General features: G+C 46.8%; 1 protein-coding gene across 1 annotated transcript in view; it reads left to right on the forward strand.

Moving 5' to 3' along the window:
• The first annotated feature begins 14,026 nt into the window (after positions 1-14,026).
• The window catches only part of PAWR (pro-apoptotic WT1 regulator), a 75,773-nt gene continuing 72,647 nt past the window's right edge, over positions 14,027-17,152 (forward strand). The window contains exon 1 of the mRNA XM_084306063.1: positions 14,027-14,539. Coding sequence (XP_084162189.1) covers positions 14,033-14,539 — 507 coding nt within the window. The 5' untranslated portion in view covers positions 14,027-14,032. The remainder of the gene's footprint in view (positions 14,540-17,152) is intronic.

Below are 17,152 nucleotides of genomic sequence, written 5' to 3' on the forward strand. Positions count from 1 at the left end.
GGGGGGAGGGTAGTTTTATGGGGGTGGGATATGTTTTGGTAAGGAAGACATGATGTCCTCTCTCTGTTGATTGGTTTTTTGAAGATGTAAGGTTATGCTCTTACTACCAAGCTCAGGATTCTTGATTTTAAAGGTACAGAGATAGTTTGAGATATCTTATTGTAATTGATCTGTATGAGAGGTGGGTCTGAACCATAGGGAACTTCCATTGTCGTATGCTAACGTAAAATAAGCAAAGAATTGAACAGTTTGAATGGCTGCAACGTATTGAGTTCTGTTACAAGACAGTTAGGCATATTCTGGGTTATATTTGGTAAAGTTTGGGTGCCTGTGAATGATTAAATAAGTGTTTCTAATATTTTAGTGTTTTATATTTAGGTTATTTATTCTTTATATCTAAAAAATGAATGGCTACTGTGCTATATTGATTTTATTGGTAGTACTGAGCAGACCTTGTATCTGCATGAAACTAGTTGCAAAACCCACTATTTTGGAAAAAAAAAATGTATTTTGACATATACAAATAAAATGAATACAAACTATTTTAAATGTGTGAAAGTTTTACTGAGAAGTCATTGAAATTTGTTATGAATTTAAACCATGTTATAAGTTTGCTATTTAAATTCTTCGGTGGGCATTTTTCATTCATTGCGCTACTTGGATGCCAAGTTCAAGTACGTTTCAAAGATTGTAATCGAATTGTGATTATTTGCACATCGTTGTACATGCACATCTGTAAATGCAACAGTAAAAATGCCATATTTATGCAATCTGTAACAACTTGGACAAATGTTTCTATGTTTTACATAAACCTGTATGTGTGCAGAATCTGAGAACCATTTTTTACGTAATACTATCTCAGTCTCGCAAAGCAATTGCTAAACTTGTGTCACCATCATACTGTACTGACTGTGTTGCAAACCAAACACACCCCCAGAAAATCAAGCTACCACAGAAGCAAAATGGTAGCAGGGGACTACTTTATTATTTAGGCAATGGTTTGCGTATAAGAAACTGGCTGCTGACTGGCAAGCTTGCTTAAATAACTAATGGCTTAAATGGTAATTCCAAACAGCAGCTTACATTTTCAGGGGACTTGTCCCAGTGTGGGAAGGGATCTTTAAGTGCCACAGTTTACACCAAGAACAGATGGCAGCATGTAAGTAGCTGGTGCTGAAGAGGAAGAGAAAATGGGAATGTACAGAACCACCCCCAGCTGGTAGCAAAGCTGTCACCCCGAGAGGAGGGGTTGAGCACACGTGGGGAAGCAGCGCTGGGTGCAGAGAGGATGGAAGGAGTGTGTCTGTAGGGCTGCAGGACTTACTGGGTCCAAATGCTAGCAGTTGCCTAGAATAAGAGGCTCTGGAGATGGAACTGTGTTTTTACCCACCGCATCTCCCTCATCATGAACAATTTCCTCTGGACCTTCCCAGTTCCTACCATACACCACTTCAAGACTTATGCTAAATGTGTCTGAGAAGCTCTTTCTGTGTAGATTGGCGCATTTGTTCGTTGAGCACCAAATACAAAACATGAGAGTCTTGGTGTTACTCTCCCTGCTAAACTTTGTTTTGTGCTTAGATAAGCATTAAAACAATGGATATTTGTCTTCCCTCTTCAATAGTTGTAAGCCACTGTTTGTTTGGTGGTCTTGTCTTAGAGCAAGTGTTCTCTCCTTTCTAGAAAATGTAAATACATACAGGTCATCTTGTAGAAGAGAGAAAAATATGCTCCTGAGGAGCTGAAGATACCTGTGTCAGGAGATGTGCTTTGAGGGAGAAATTTTAATTATTCCCTTCATCTTTATCATACAGAAATGGGCTCCACGTGAGATGACTCGTATCTCTGCTGTCGGACTTAACAGTGAGGTTTATATTCAAGAGCAAAGGCACCAAAAAGATGAGTAAGATGGTAGACGGGAGATCTCTAGTGCTAAAGAGGAGCAGGTAGCAAGGAGGAAGTACAGCACAATGCCAGGTGCTGTAAGGCATCACCACCTCAGAAGTTGAGCGGTGCATATGGAAGGTGAGGGCAGCGCCACTTTCAGTGACACTGAGAGGTTTTTTCCCCTTTTAGTGGTAGCTTCAACTTCACATGATAAAGTGTGGTCCGTAGATAATTTTGACACTTCAACTGTACAGCTGATAGGTTCATGTTTTATAGATAAAATTTAATTTCCAGCTACAATCCTGAAGACTGTCACAGCAAAATGCCAGACAAAATCACTGGGTAACATACAGTTTGAAAAACTACACAACTGTATGAACTTTATGTAAGTTGTGGAACCTAATTTTAAAGAAGGTAAAGAAAGAATTGTAGTTGCCTTGTAGAGGGTTGCTTTCCCATGTTTTTTTGTTGGTGTTTTGTTTTTTTTTTTAATTTTATTTTTTAATTTCTTCTTTTCCTTAAATTTTGCAATTGTTTATTATTTCAGTGGCTTATGAAGTACCTTAATCCTCCATTTCTACTGCAGCAATTTCTGTAGGATTTCCAGCACAGGCTGCCCACGAGTTCTTAAATAGAAAACTCCAGAAGCTTATGGAATTGTTGCCACAGGATTGTTCTAACTCTACAAAACAAAACAAAGAACAACAGCAAACCTATACAGGGCTTTAAATCTTAGGACAGTATTCTCGCAGTCCTGATAATCATCTCTGTGAAATTACATTTTTTCCCCATGTAGGAATAGCCAGTCTGTCTGCCGGGGATAGAGGAGACAATTTGCTGAAGTTTTTCAGAAGTTGTTACTCTGCATGATTATGTACACATTGTTAACATTTAGCTATGGTGATTCAGCTTCCTCGGGTTCTTAGGTCGAAGCCACTAATAACAAGGGAAAAAAAAATGTTGGTGACTGGAGGTATTTGCTTTACATTTGTTTTGAGTGCAAGAGCAGCAGTTGGGGTTTGTTAGACAGTAACAGCAAGTACCCTGCTCCAGTGACAGTGCTCTGCCTCAGCATAGACTTAAAGAATGTACCAGTCCCAAAGGTGACTGCAGATTCCTGCATGAAAGACAGAATTAATACCACCCCCCCCCCCAAAAAAAAAAAAAAAAATGCTTCAAAAACCCACAATGAATTGCTGACGCTTTAAAGGGAGAGCTGCTGCCACACCGATGAAGTCATCAGCTATTCTTACTTTTGTCAGCACCTCCCTGGTCTGTATTACTGATTAGATAGCAAAAGTATGTAGCCTTTAGAGAAAGGAGGAACTGTTCGTTTTTTCGTCTGAAAACATCACCTGTTGGATGTCTAATGTTTCTGATCTGGCCCAGGGATAATGATGGCAGGGACAAAAGCCCCGCATTCCAACACTAATTATTTCACCCTCCTTGGTTGGGTTCTACCCATCTGTTTCGCAAGCCTATTAAAGCTTAGCAGAAGTAGTTAGCCAGGGCAGCACAATTCATCTTCCAGTGTGGTCCTTCCAGCCTTTATAACAAAGGGGAAAAAACATTTTAAAAAAAAAGGGGGGGGGGGAGGATGTGGGTGGAGAAGAACCCTTGGTACCGTCTTTGGGAGCTCCACCTGTTGCAGTACATGGTGTCCTTTGAGCGGGGAGATGAGCTGGGCAGAATGGCCCCTAGAGCAAACCACACAGCAAGAAGTGGTTGCAGACCTCTGGCCTCGAGCTGGAGCATCTCTGGACCCCAGAGCCCCCAGCCCCGAGGGTGGCTATGCCAGCCCCAGCTCTCCCCTACCAAAGCGGACAGGGGAGCCAGCCCCATTGCCTGTGTTAGTGTCTATATCAGCCACTTGTTTTCAGGCTGCATCTCAGCCTCAAGAAAGGACGGGCCTGACTCGGAGTTGATACATTGCAGCTAAGATCAAGCTGCTGCTTTCCGGGGGGCTCACCCAGCCCTGCACCCTGAGGCTTCCAAGGGAAAGGAGCTTCATCCTGCCAGCTGGCACTAAACACACATCTAGGGAAAAGGTACACAAAATACATGTGTGGGGACACAGCGTACTCGCTGCCCAGACACAAGATTTAATGGAAAAGTGAAATGGTTTAAAAATAAATAAATAAATAAATAAAATAAAATAAATCCACATTTGCACGAACTGCTCTTATCGCGGTTCTCCAGCTGTCGTCAGCTCACCCCTCAGGTTTTTATGGCAAGCAGCAGGATACGAAACTCCTTCCTCCCACCAAACCTGCAGCCACGGGTGCTGCTTCACGCCGTGCGGGCTGCCACCCTGCTAACTCAGCCGCAGCCACCCCTTCCTACAGCTGCCGGAGCTCCGTGCCAGCCTGCTTCTGCCGCTTGTTTCTCCCCCCTGCACCGACGAGGAGCGATCCGCTCCCGTTTTATATCCCCGGGCCGGGCCGTGCCGGCAGCCAGCAGGCGGCACCCGGGGGCCGCGGCAGCCGGGCCCCGCTGCCCTGACGGGGGCGACCCGGGCCCGGCCCAGGCCCTCGGGCGCCCTGGAGGCGTTTGGCAGGGGGGGTTTCCAGGACTGCCCGCTCTTGTTGTTGCTTGGGGGCAGCCCCTCCAGGTCCTTCTGCCTCTGTGCGAGCCGAGCCAGAGCTGGGCTGAGGCAGGGAGCGGGGCGAGGAGCAGAAATCTCGAGTTAATTGAGGCGTGAAGTGAGGCTGAGCACAGCAAGGCCTCCGTGCACTGCCTACCAAAAAAAAATGAACGGTGCAGAGAGCTCTCGGCCAGCCTGCTGGGCTGAAACTGTCCCCTCAGGGCAGGCCGGTGAGCCTGGGAGAACAGATTTGGCTAGCATGGTCCTGCTGGAGCCTCTCGACATTGGTGTTGGCATTGGCACAGGCATTGGCACTGGCACCGGTGCCCTGCGCTGTGCCAGCAGCCCTGTGGCCAGGGAGCCAGCACGTGCAAAGCACCTCAGGAAGGCTCAGCTAGAGCCCAGTGACGAGGGGGGGAAGGCAAATTTTTAAAAAGGAAAAAAAATCCTTTGTATCAGGTGTTGGCAAGCCTGTGTTTTATAGCAGCACTGAACTTGGCTGAAATGCCAAATGCAGATTAACTCCTTGCCCAACCCCATTGCAGTGTGACCACCATGCAAGTGTGTTGCTTACAGGCTTTGCTTTGTAACCAGAGCACTGTGTACACTGCAATATCTCTCTAGTCTCCTTTTCCTTTGCCTCAGTCAGTCTCTCCTCCCTGATCATTGCTTTGCAAACACGTATACTATATCACAAGCACTGCTCACTTTCCTTTCAACATTATTCTCCAGTCTCCTCCACCTTTTCTCCTCAGCCCTGCGTTGGCAGGGTTCTGCCCCTATTTCCAAGCCACCATTTATACCTGTTCTGTGTGCTGGGGAAAGCTTTGAGCTACATTATTTGTAGTTCAGGGTGATAGCCGCAATAACCGAAAGATCCAAGAAGCCACTGCCCTGAAGACCTTAAGCACTCTGAATTTCCACAGTTTCTGGGGAGTGGCACTCAGCATTGCTACACACAGACATCCAGCGTAAGAACTCCCTTCATGTTTTACTAACAAGTCCCTACAAGCTTACCGACATGCCACAGCTTCTGGAGAAAACTGACTCCATCTTCTTCTCATCTCGGCTGTCAGCCTCCTCAGCCGCTCCTGTACGCCACCCAGATCTCCAGGACCCTCCTGGGGCATTCAGCTCCCAGCACTCCTCAGTCAGTTCTCGTAGTCGCTGCCAATTTCTGCCTAGATAGGCTGTCTCCCACCCTTCTGCTTGGTCCTTGCATTTTCTACTCATTTGCTGCTTCCCTGTTGTTTCACTCACTCTTCAGAGCTGACCATGGGTTACTTCTTCTCTTGCTGATAGTTGCACCATGGTATCTTCCATCAACTTCTCTGCTGACCACAACTTCTGCAGCCTCAACACTTGGTGTCCTCTCCCTCCACCCCTGCTACCTGCCGCCCCTTCCCCCTTTTCTTGCACCTCCTTATCCCGAGCCTCTCACAAGCACACATCCCTAATGGTTTCAGAGATGCCATTAATCATTCCTGACCACAGGATCTTTTTTCCCCTGATAATCTAATCTTTACTCAGGAGGAATGAGGAATGCCTCTACCAAGCCATTTAGTTCCCACCTACTCCAGTTTCTCTCTGACCCAAGGGAGTGCTCCTACCATAAACCAAGCACCATACAAGTCACCTGTTCCTGTTTAATCCAGTTACTGCCCTCCTCAGGAGTCAGCACTATTTTTCATAGGCTTTGTTCCTATTCTTTGTACCTCTAAACAGATTCAGGTTGAAAGCAGTTAAAAGTCTTACACTTTTTCCATTGAAATGTGGCTACTTTGGGGAAAATTTACAAATAGCATTGGCTGTGGACTTGCTTGCAGGCAGGACAAAGTATGCAGCTTGTCTTCTTCCAAGTAATTTTTTAACTTAAAACTTCTTTTCAATACATATTTGAAACTTGCTTAAATGACTTAGCAATTTTCACCTTGAAATAGCAAAGAATGTATATTATGAACAAAACTCAAAGCTCACTTTTAAGCATTGCCCACGCTGGTTTATATAAAATGGTTATGATATAGGCACATAAGTTTTGATGTTCAGCCCCAAGCTTTCATGCTAGCTGTTTATAGCACAGACAGGTATCACTGAACAACGTTTGGTAAAATACCATCATAATTTTAACAATAGAAAGCAAATTTCATTTTTATCTTGTTTAAGCTGTTCTCTCCCTTTGTATTTCGTTTGCTTTCTTAGCAAGACTCTGAACTCTTTTCACTGCTCCCCCTCCTCTGCTTACACTCACTGATATGTCAGGGCCATTGATTGATTGCTGTTTGTGTTTGTTTTGGACACTTCCAGATGATTGCTACTAATAACCAGTACTGAATTCCTGAAATATCTGCCTGATTCCTTCTACAAGGCAACTTCTTTATGGCCCGTTGTATGAAAAACCCCGGGTCCTAGAAATACTGTGGTGTAAGAGAAAAGTAATCACCAGACAAACAGCTAGCTCAAACAAAGCACTGTAAAAAGCCATGACACTAAATTCTGCATGCACCCCAGTGAACACCCAGTTTCCCAGTGGTCCCCCAGAGGTTGGTCAGTCTGTCCTAACCGCATGCCTTGGGGGGACACGGCTCTGAGCCCCCCACATGACTGAGCCCTGCCCCGCACGGGGTGGATCAGGATGAAGCTGTGGAACAGGTTTGCCAGAGGGACACGGGACAGCCTGGAGACCTACTTCATTTTTACTGGCTTTGTATTGGCCCTTCAAAGGATCAAAACAATTCATAAGAGCTAGGGAGCTGTTTATTGAAAAAAAAGGAAAAAGAAAAATCCCCAGAGGGTTTTGAAGTGTAACTAGCAGACACGGACAGACAGCAGCCCAGTCACCACTGGATTTGGTTTCTAATTATTCATTTGCATGCTTACATCTGGGGAAACAGAAAGACAGGAACTGAATTATCTTTGTCAGGGACCAGAATCTGTTGGCCAATGCTTTAAACCTACCCTGAGCATCAGCTGTATAGAGGCAAGTCTGTTCACAGCTTGCTGTCTTTAAGAGGAGGAAATGGGCTCTGCTGGTGCTGATAGTCCTTCAGCACAGGTAAAAGCTTCTTGGTGTACAAAGAGTTTTACATTAAGCACTAATGGAGGTCATCAGATGTTGACATCCAGTCTGGAAACGTATCAAACGTAACACAAAAAGCAACAAAGGTGGTGTTATTCAGATAACTTAAGGTTATCTTAACTGTAATGTAAACCCATGATATTATTTTGGTCATACAGCTAAGTAAGCCAGCACTGAATTGCCAGGGTGACAGATATTATCTGAGGTGGCACAACAGCTTTGTGACCAGGCGGCCCCTCTGTGCGGGTGGCAGCCCAGCTGGCTCCCTGAGCAGTGCGGAGCACAACGTGCACAGGTACACACTGCAGAAAGCAGCTAAGGGTAGCTCATGTCCAGAAGACTGCATGGTCTCTCCTGCAGAGGACTGCAAGGATACTTCAGCACCTCTGTTTGTTCCCTGAAGCACAAGTGTAGAGGCTGGACTAATAAGCCAGCATGCAGCCAAAGCCAGTGCCTCCCTTATATTCACACTGTGAGGGAGCACGGGCACTCTGGGGGACCATTTTGGTTTGACAGACTCAGTGCTGCTCAGGTATGTCTAGATCATAGAATCATTAAGGTTGGAAAAGACCTCCAAAATCATCAGGTCCAACCATCACCCTACCACCAATGTCACCCACTAGACCATGTCCCTGAGCACCAAGATGGTATGTGCTCAGACGGCACCTTAGAACATTCTTCCCAACCTAAGTCACTTCAGGTTTGTCTACACTGAATTCCATGTACTGCGTTGTCACCACCCCTCAGCTTGGCAATTTGTGATTTTTCACTTTATCAAATTGTGTTATTTCTTTTCAGTACTTTAATTTTGATGGATCCTCCATAACGAAGCGTTCTGTGAGAACCTCCCTAGGTTCCTTCACAGGGAACATGAAAGTGGAGCCAGAATGGAAAGACCGTCTCCTCTATGTGCTTCTTTTGTATCATGCTCATATCCTATATCCTGGCCCTACTGGTTTGCTGCCAGGATTTTGGAGTTTTTCCATGCCTTTTGCAAACTGGTCCCAAAGCATATTCCTAGCCTGCCTAACGGCATTCACCCTTTCCCCCCTTCTTCCCCAGACTCTGTAAGATTTGTCAGCTTTGGTTTTCCTCCACCTTATACCTCACCATGTAACATTCTGACTCCATGTCTGTTTTCCATCCCACTCCTCAGCAAGTTGCTCTAGGGCATATGCACTCGGTTCACCATGCAGATCTGGCCCTAGAGAGTACCTATTTCGACAGTGAAAAAGAGGTAGTGTGGTTGCTCAATAAACTATTTCAAAGTTATGCTGACTGAACTTCATCACAAATAGAAAGGAGCAGCAGGATAAACAGAGCCATAGGTCTTTTTTTCCTGTAAGGCAGGAAAAGCGTACAGAGCAGAACGCGAGAAGCAGTGATTGTGAACTGTGGCAGAAAATGTTCTTATCAAGCCTTTGAAGTCATCTCTACCCTCGTTCCTATCCAACAACTGCAAACTGGAGACAGATGGCAATCTCTGCATGAGTTTCTCATACTGTAAAATGAAATACTTCAAAAATCACATTAACTTCCTTCTGTAAGTTTTTATTTTTCTTTCCACACTGCATGCCTCCACCAGTTCAATGAATGAACTTTGCTGCAAGAGCTGATACTACATGGTTTGAAGAAACTATTCAGGTATTTATGGTCAAATGATAGCAGAGTTCAAGGATGGTAAAGCCACGTACAGAAACCAGACTAGAAGGTATGGCCCCTAGGACTGATCCTGAATGCTAATAGCTGCTGATAAATCCAGCATTTTACATATCCAAATATTATCCAAATATTTTACAAAGCTTTGTTATAATTGAATGCAAGATTTCAAATTGGGACCTAGTATTTAAAAAATATATATGTTTTAGGCATCTAATTCAGTAACACGGCAAACAGTGCACAGTTGATATTTCATTTAAAGAGGGAATGTCAGATTTGTATGAGTTTCCAGACAAAAGCCAGAACAAAGTAATACAGCTAAACCATTGACCACAGGGACTAGAACATCACTAACTGTCAGAACCTAACAGCAGAAAACCTCGCCAGAAGTTTAGCACTGCAGCAGTAAGCTCCAGTGAAGGGGGGGAGGATGAAGGAGGGGAAGAATAATTTAATTAAAACCTGGAAGAAAAGTTTAGGAAATAAAAATCCATGCTGATAGGCTAAGCCTCTCAGATTTAGATAGCGTGTACAGCTCAGAAGTAGCAGAAAGTTGTATTACATTGCAAGGGATAGCAGCTTATCCACATTTAGACAAAAATGCAAAACCAACCAAGACCAAGTGATAAGAGAAGCTGGTAGGTAAGATGAGAATAACCAAAGGTTAAGAGAGAATTTGAAAAGCAAACAGTACAGATGTAAACAGAAATAAACCTCTCTCTACATGCCTAAAAAAGAAAATTTGCTAGAGACAAAATATGTAATCGCTTTGCTGTCCTGAAGTCAAACGGAAAGCGTCTCCATGTTATCCTTCACAGCTTCGCTTCTTCACCACCACAAATTAATCCTCTGAAGCAGGGGGAAGAGACCAGCAGTCAAGGCTGTGGAACACCACCAAAGTTTTTAAACTCTTTTGACTGTTTCTGACAGAGATACAATCCTCTATTAGAGATATAACTGGAATAGCAGGAGAGTGCAAGGAGGGAGACACGTCCTGGTAAAGTGTACTTCACCATATCTTGCCTCATCCTAGGGACGTGGTCTGTGGCAGCATGAGTGACCTGAGGCAGGAAAGCAGGCATTGCCACTGGAGAGCAGGGCATTGGCTGGGAAAGCATTAGCAAGGAAAGGTTAAAAGAAGAGTCAAGAAGGACAGCAGTGCTATGTCATAGGATCATTTTACTTTTACATGAAGATTTGACTTTAGAAATTTCATGCAGCACAGGTGGGGATTTTTACAGAAAGATAGAGAGGAGTTACAGTAAGTCATTTAATGGGAAAGGTTTAAAGAGTAGGCTTTTGAAATTCTATGGATAAAAAAAGAAGCAGGTATTTCTGTGAACAGATAGCAGTAAGATTTCACTGAAATAGATAGGTTATCTGGGGTACAAAGTGGTGTGGGTGAGGATTATCCAGCAGGTGAAACGCAAAGCAGCAGAGAGGGGAGGTTTAATGGGACTGTGCTGGAGAGACCTGAATAAATTTTGCAAGAGTGATGGAGCAGGCAGAGCAAGCAGGGGACTGACAATGTTTGTGCTGGGAGAAGCAGCATGAAAACTGTTGGCTGAATGAGCTTCAGAGGGAGGAGAGGAGGGCACACCAGGCAGGAGCACCAAGCAGCAGCTTCGGGGATGCTCAGGTAAGACAGATGCAGCTGGGGTAAAGTCGGGAATGGAAGGAAAAGTATGTTTTCAAAAGACAGGCAGGGAAATGCAGCAGTCTCCGCAAAGATTTTAGGGAGAGCTTCCAAGGATGCTGAAGAAGGAAGGAATGTTTCTGTGGAGAGCATATGGGCATCAGCGGGTACAACAAACACTAACCAGGAGCCTGGGGACAGCAGGCAAACAGACATTGGCCAGGAGTTGGGATGTTTTCCTTAATTTGCTCATCTGGTAATACATTAATGTGTTCTGTATTTTATTTTCCAGCCCTTGAAAAATGCCACTTCATAAAAGATTATGGCTCAGATAAGTTTGTACACAGAACCTCATTAAGGTTGGATAGTTGGTTGGATTTCTAGCAGAAGTCACAAAAATCTGAAACAACTCGCAACCTTATAAAAAGGAATCAGTTTTAATGTGCCCAATCCCACAAGGCACTTCATTTCCTCAAGATTTTAGGAATAAATGCCTTAAAAAAAAAAAAATCTGAATTGAAAAGACAAAGTGTTTGGTTTTTGCCTGGCAAAGGAGATCAAGATCATCCTACCAAATCCTGGTGGTAATTTTACCTCTAGGGGAAAATCTCATTCCATAATAATGAATATACAAAAAACAATATTTTAAGGCTTAGGGACCCTTGTCATCATGCCAGCTTAAAACGTAGCTAATAAAATGAATTGTATTTCTAGGCCTTAAGAATATCCTCGAGATATTTTTTTTTTTTTTATAAGAAAAGGGAAAAGTGCTGTTTGAAACCTACTCAGCTGTTCTCAGTTGTGGCTGAGGAAAACATGCAGCGTGATACTTAAACTATTTGGGACTTTATCCCTGAAAGCTCTCCAGCACAGACAACCTTATTGAGATGCAAACGTCTGACAGTCAGCATTTTTGTTTTGGGCACTCAAGCCCAACCTCACTCACCACAACATAACTCCTGTTAATATATAACAGACCATAGGGAACACAAAGCCTTTTTTGGCACTGAAAAAAACAAAACAACAACAAAAAAAAGTGCCAATGTTTTTTATAGAAGATAGAAGCAATAAATCTAACAGCAATGGCAGATGCAGCTAAAGCCCAGCTGCAGCGCTCAACCCACGGGAGAGGTGGGCAGGTAAGATGCTGCCCAAGCCTTGCAGGAAGACCTGGGTGACTGGGAGCTGAGGGAACCCTCAAACTGAAATACATCACAGTGTTTCTCCATATACACGAAGTATTACAAACAATTACTTTGTTACATGATTTTTACACATTTTTAGCCAGATGGGCTGCTCATGGGAGGCAATGTCACGGAGCGAAACACTGGTGTTTGTCTCAAGGACAGCTCTTCTTCATGTAAGAGGAAGTGTCTGTAAGAGGAAGAGTCTGACAGAATGGGAAAAGTACTTTGCAGGCAAGAATTCACACTAAGGGTCATTTTTCTAAATTGTGTTTTCTAAAACACAGCTCAATAGCTTTCTAACAAAACTCTTTAGATGAACGTGAAGGTAAGAATGTGTTTTTTTGAGGCGAGAGCTAATTGAGTCAACATTAAGTCAACGCTTCATTAAATGCTTGATTGGCAAATAGAAATATAATCAACTTCAATAATTTTTTACTGCTGAGCATTAAGGAGTAGAGCTAGTATAGACCTGTATTTTCAACATCTACTCTTCTGCCTATTGACAGCTTTCCAGCGTAACACGGAACCATTAACCTGTTTTGTTTTGGGCTTTACTGTTAGCCTGAAAGACGAGAGGTTTCATCTGCGCTGGGGATGCAGGTATCTGAACTTCTACCTACACAGACACATAAACTCCTTCAGAACCAACTGCCTCCCCACTAAAAGCTCTAAGCCCAAACCAGAGCAAAAATCTGATAGAGCTAAGTGAAATGTCTGAGTAGATGAATGATCACCAGCCGGGCACTGATGGTAGGAGGGGTGAGACACAGGCGGTTCCCTCTGAACACCAGGCAGCACGTCTTTTCTGTGTAAGTGACAGAGCAGTGGCACAGGCTGCCCTGAGAGGCTGTGGAGTCTCCTCCTTGGAGATCTTCCAAAGCTGCCTGGACGTGGCTCTGGGCAGCCTGCTCTGGGTGGCCCTGCTTGGGCAGGGCTTGGGCTTGGTGGGCTCCAGAGGGCCCTGCCAGCCTCAGCCACTGGGGGAGTGAGTGAGTGAGTGTCAGGGTGAGTGATTCCCCGAGGCAGTGCCCACCACTGCAGCGCTGCAAGGCTCAAGCAGGACGGAGCAGCCTGCTCTATGCATGCTGTGGGGCACAGGCAGCCTCCCGCAGCCATTTGGAGCCCCGTTTCGCCGGGAATTTTTAACCGGCATTCATAGCATCCGTACCGTTGCTGCAAAAAAGAAACCAAAACCGTTTCAAAAAGTTCACGCTCCAAACTCGTGAGGGCTTTTATTAACCGCACGGCCGGGCTCAGCATTACACATCAGCCACAAAAAAAAAAAAAGAAAAATAAAAAGAGCCGTGCTGCCGGCTCTGCACCTTGCTGCGTGCGGACCTGCGGGGAGGGAAGCGCCGGCCGCGTCCTTCCCTGCCCGGCACACGAGGCTGGGCGACAGCGGCGCCTCCCAGGCACAGCCCCGGCCCGACGGCTGCGGCCCCGGGGGAGCCCCGGGCAGGTGCCGGCGCCCCGCGGGTGCCGTAGCGGCAGCTCCCGGCCCTGCCCTGCCCTGCGCTGCCCGGGCTGTGGCCGAGGGGAGGGGAAGGGGGAGCCGGGGCCGCCCCGGGGCCGCGCCTTCCGGGCCGGCGGGAGGCGGTGCCGCTCACCTGGGGCCGGCAGCGAGCGAGGCACCGAGCGAGGCACGGAGCCGCGGCCCCGCCGGGCGGCAGGGACGGAGGGAGGGAGGTGAGCGCCGGGCGGCTCCGCTCCCGGCAGGGTGGGACGGAGGCAGGGAGGGCGTCGGGGCCGGCGGAGGGCGAGGAGGGTCCGGGGGGGCGGGGGGCAGGGCGAGGACGGGCTGGGCTGGCAGCGGGACGCCTGACGGCCCCCCTTTTGTTCCCCGCAGGGTGTTCGCCGTCCGCCGAGCCTCCCTCCCCGCCCCCGTCTCGCCCGCCCCGCCGGGCCCCTCTCGTCGGCGGGCGGCGGCGGAGGTGCTGCTGCCGGGGCGCTGCCGCCGCCACCACCGCGGAGCCGAGCCGAGCCCAGCCGACCCCGCCGGGAACATGGCGACCGGCGGCTACCGGGGCGCCGGGGGCAGCACCACGGACTTTCTGGAGGAGTGGAAAGCCAAGCGCGAGAAGATGCGGGCCAAGCAGGCGCCGCCGCCGCCGCCACCGGGGGCGGCCGCCGTGAGCGAGCCCAGACCCACGGGGGTCGCCGCCGCCCCGGCAGAGCCCAGCGGCGGTGGCGGCAGCTGCCTGCCCCCCGCCGCCCCGCCGGACCGCCCGGCGCCCCCCGCCGGCGGGGCCCTCAACTGCCTGAGCCTCGGCCGGGCCCCCCCCGGCAAGGAGCCGCCGCCGCCGCCGGGCCTCGCCGGGGGCCGGGGCGCTGAGCCCGCCGCCGCCTCCAGCCCCGTGCCGGGCTCCCCCGAGGGCGAGGAGAAGCCGGCGGGCAAGGGCAAGGGCTCGGGCTCGGGGCCCAGCGCCAGGAAGGGGAAGGGGCAGATCGAGAAGAGGAAGCTGCGGGAGAAGCGCAGGTCGACAGGTGTGGTGAACATCCCGGCCGCCGAGGTGAGCGCGGGGCCCGCCGAGCACACGCGGCCGGCCCCGGTCCCGGTCCCGGTCCCGGTCCCGGTCCCCTCGTCCCTGCCCCGCGGCTCCTCCGTGAGCCGCTGCCGGGGCCGCTGCAGGTCCGGAGGGAGCCGGGTGCCCTCTGACAGCGCCGTCAGAGCGGGGGAAAGCGGGTTTGCGGGCGCTGAGTTAGATGTTCAGGTGTAAACAGCGCTCGGTTTGGAGCCCGAAAGAATTTCCTGCGCTGGAAAAAATGTGGTGGTTGAAAGAGCATTCTTTTTTTTTTTTTTTTTTTCTTGAAGGCAAAGGAAGATATTTTTATCAGCCAACACCACTGTCCTCTGTGGTTTGCTACTAGTATAAAAATCTGGCATTGATTTATAATACTCCTAGAGGAATTCAGAAGAATGATAACTAAGTCTTTAGCTTTTTCCTTTTTTTTTTTTTTTTTTTTTTCAGTTAATAAGAAAGGCCACAGGAAACTTTAAACAAAACTGTGTTTTACTCTCCAATTTTGCATTAATGCTTTCTCTCCGTAGAAAACATTTCTATTATCTGTTCTTCTGGTTAAAGTTATAGATGGCTAAAATGACAATATAAAGATCTCTTTCTAGAGCAGCAGGAGAGGAAGGAATCCTGTTTGCTATACATGCAGTCATTAACACTTTCTTTTTGATACTGTAAAAACGTTCAGGGCAGATAGTTTCACACAGGACGGTATCAGAAGGTGAGGAATGCCTTTTTGGAGCAGTGCAGGTCTTTCAGAATCGCATTTTTTAGGGGCTGGTCCTGCACTTGGTCAGACTCTTTACTTGCATAGTCTCTGCTCTGAGATAAAATGTTTTGGTGTGGGTCTTGAATATTCCTGCTTTGGAAAGGAAGGGGCACAAGCGAGTTCTTTAATCCTCTGGTTTTGGAGCCTGCACCCCTCCTGGCCTGCCTTTGGTTGGCTCTATATGTTCCTCCCTCACTCTGCCCCCATGCTCCTGTATGAACTCTTAAAAAATGCTGTGCCTTTATTTCCCCAGGTGAGGTGGTGCCAGTTCAGTACTGGCTTTGTACATTGCAGTAAGTGTTCATCGTAAAACATCTTATTTGAGGGCCCTCTGCTGTACCCCCTACCCACAGTCTTCTCCTCCCCTCGAGGCTGGTGTCCTGCCTCTTTGAACTGGCTTTCTGAACTTGTGTTCTTGTGGCTTTTGGGTGGTGTGGTTTGGGGTTTGCTGGTGGTTGGATTTCTTGTTTGTTTGTTGTTTTTTTTTTTGCTTTGTTTCAAATATTGCTGAAAATATTCTTTGCTTTCCAGGAACACACACTCCTTGCTCAGCAAGTGTTAGCCTCTTCTGTGTCAATTTGCAAGTGTAACCTGCTACGCTGCTAAGGGTGGCTTATTTATTACAGTTGAGGTATTTAGGCGTTGAGAAGCAAGCTCTCACCCATTCACATCCTTTTGAGGGCCTGCTCATTATGTTGAGTGTCACCATGTGCTGGCATTTCTTGCAAACCTCTCATCTTTGTACTGCTTACTTCTAAAAGTATCGATTAGCATCCCATCACCTTTCTAGGGTCAGATTTTAATAGATACAGATACCTGTTGTACGAGGTGTTACTGGGGAGACTTGTAAAGCATTGCATTCTGGCTGGCGTGTATTTATACAAAAGTACTTCTTTCCAGCATTTCACATTTCTTAAATGTGTTTTAATCATTACCACTTGCATTCCAAAGCATTATTTAACTAGGGAACACTAGATCATTCTTGATGGTGGACAGCTTCAAAAACTGTGTCCAGTGTCAAATGTGAGTAACTACTTACTAATGAATGTTTTACAGAGTATTTACTTGTGCTGTCCTTCTGTTTATTCATGAGGAAATGCCTTAAAGCACTGATTCAATATGCTCAGCTTAAGTTCTCTTGACTCTGTGACTATGAAGCTGAACTCAGACCAAAGAAGGCTGCTGCTGTGTAGATGATGGCTTGTAGACTGAACTGGCTTGCTCTTACAACACTCCGGTTTCTTGTTGTCTTCCTCCTTTAGATGCTAGGCTTAGCTTCAGTGTGCTGTGTAGTGATTTGGTGGCAGTACACACTGAATTTAATCACTCACACTGTGCAGAGCTTCAAGAGCTCTGCTTTAGTATTACTTTTTGGAAGATGTTCTTGTAGAGATCTATTGGCTGTAGTGTCGTCTTAGCTTTCAAGAGAAGTCTTTCTCTAGAACAGCATTGTTGTATGATCAGCATGGCTCTGCAATGGGGAATGGCGATAAAGAGGAGTTTCTGATACTTTGAAATGAAACCAGGTAACTGGCTACAAAATGCACTTGCAGAAGCCCAGGAGCTTCTTGGCCCAAAAGAGATTATGAAAACAGTTTTCACCACCAAAGAAACATGATGTAATTCCAGTTCTAATGGTGTTGGAAAATTTAAATTATGAAGTGGTGGAATAAGGAAAATAAATGTTCAGGTTGTCTCGTTTATGTTGAAGTGATCATGAAAACTGTTAGCAGATCGTTACTCGTTAATGATTAATTCCTCTTCTGTTCAATAGGAAGGGAATGGAGCTAGGTCTTAAAAGTACTGTCTTAAAAGTATTTTGTATTTAAGTGGTTGGA

This window comes from Netta rufina (genome assembly GCF_964035555.1).
Source record: "Netta rufina genome assembly, chromosome: 1".
Classification (NCBI taxonomy): domain Eukaryota; kingdom Metazoa; phylum Chordata; class Aves; order Anseriformes; family Anatidae; genus Netta; species Netta rufina.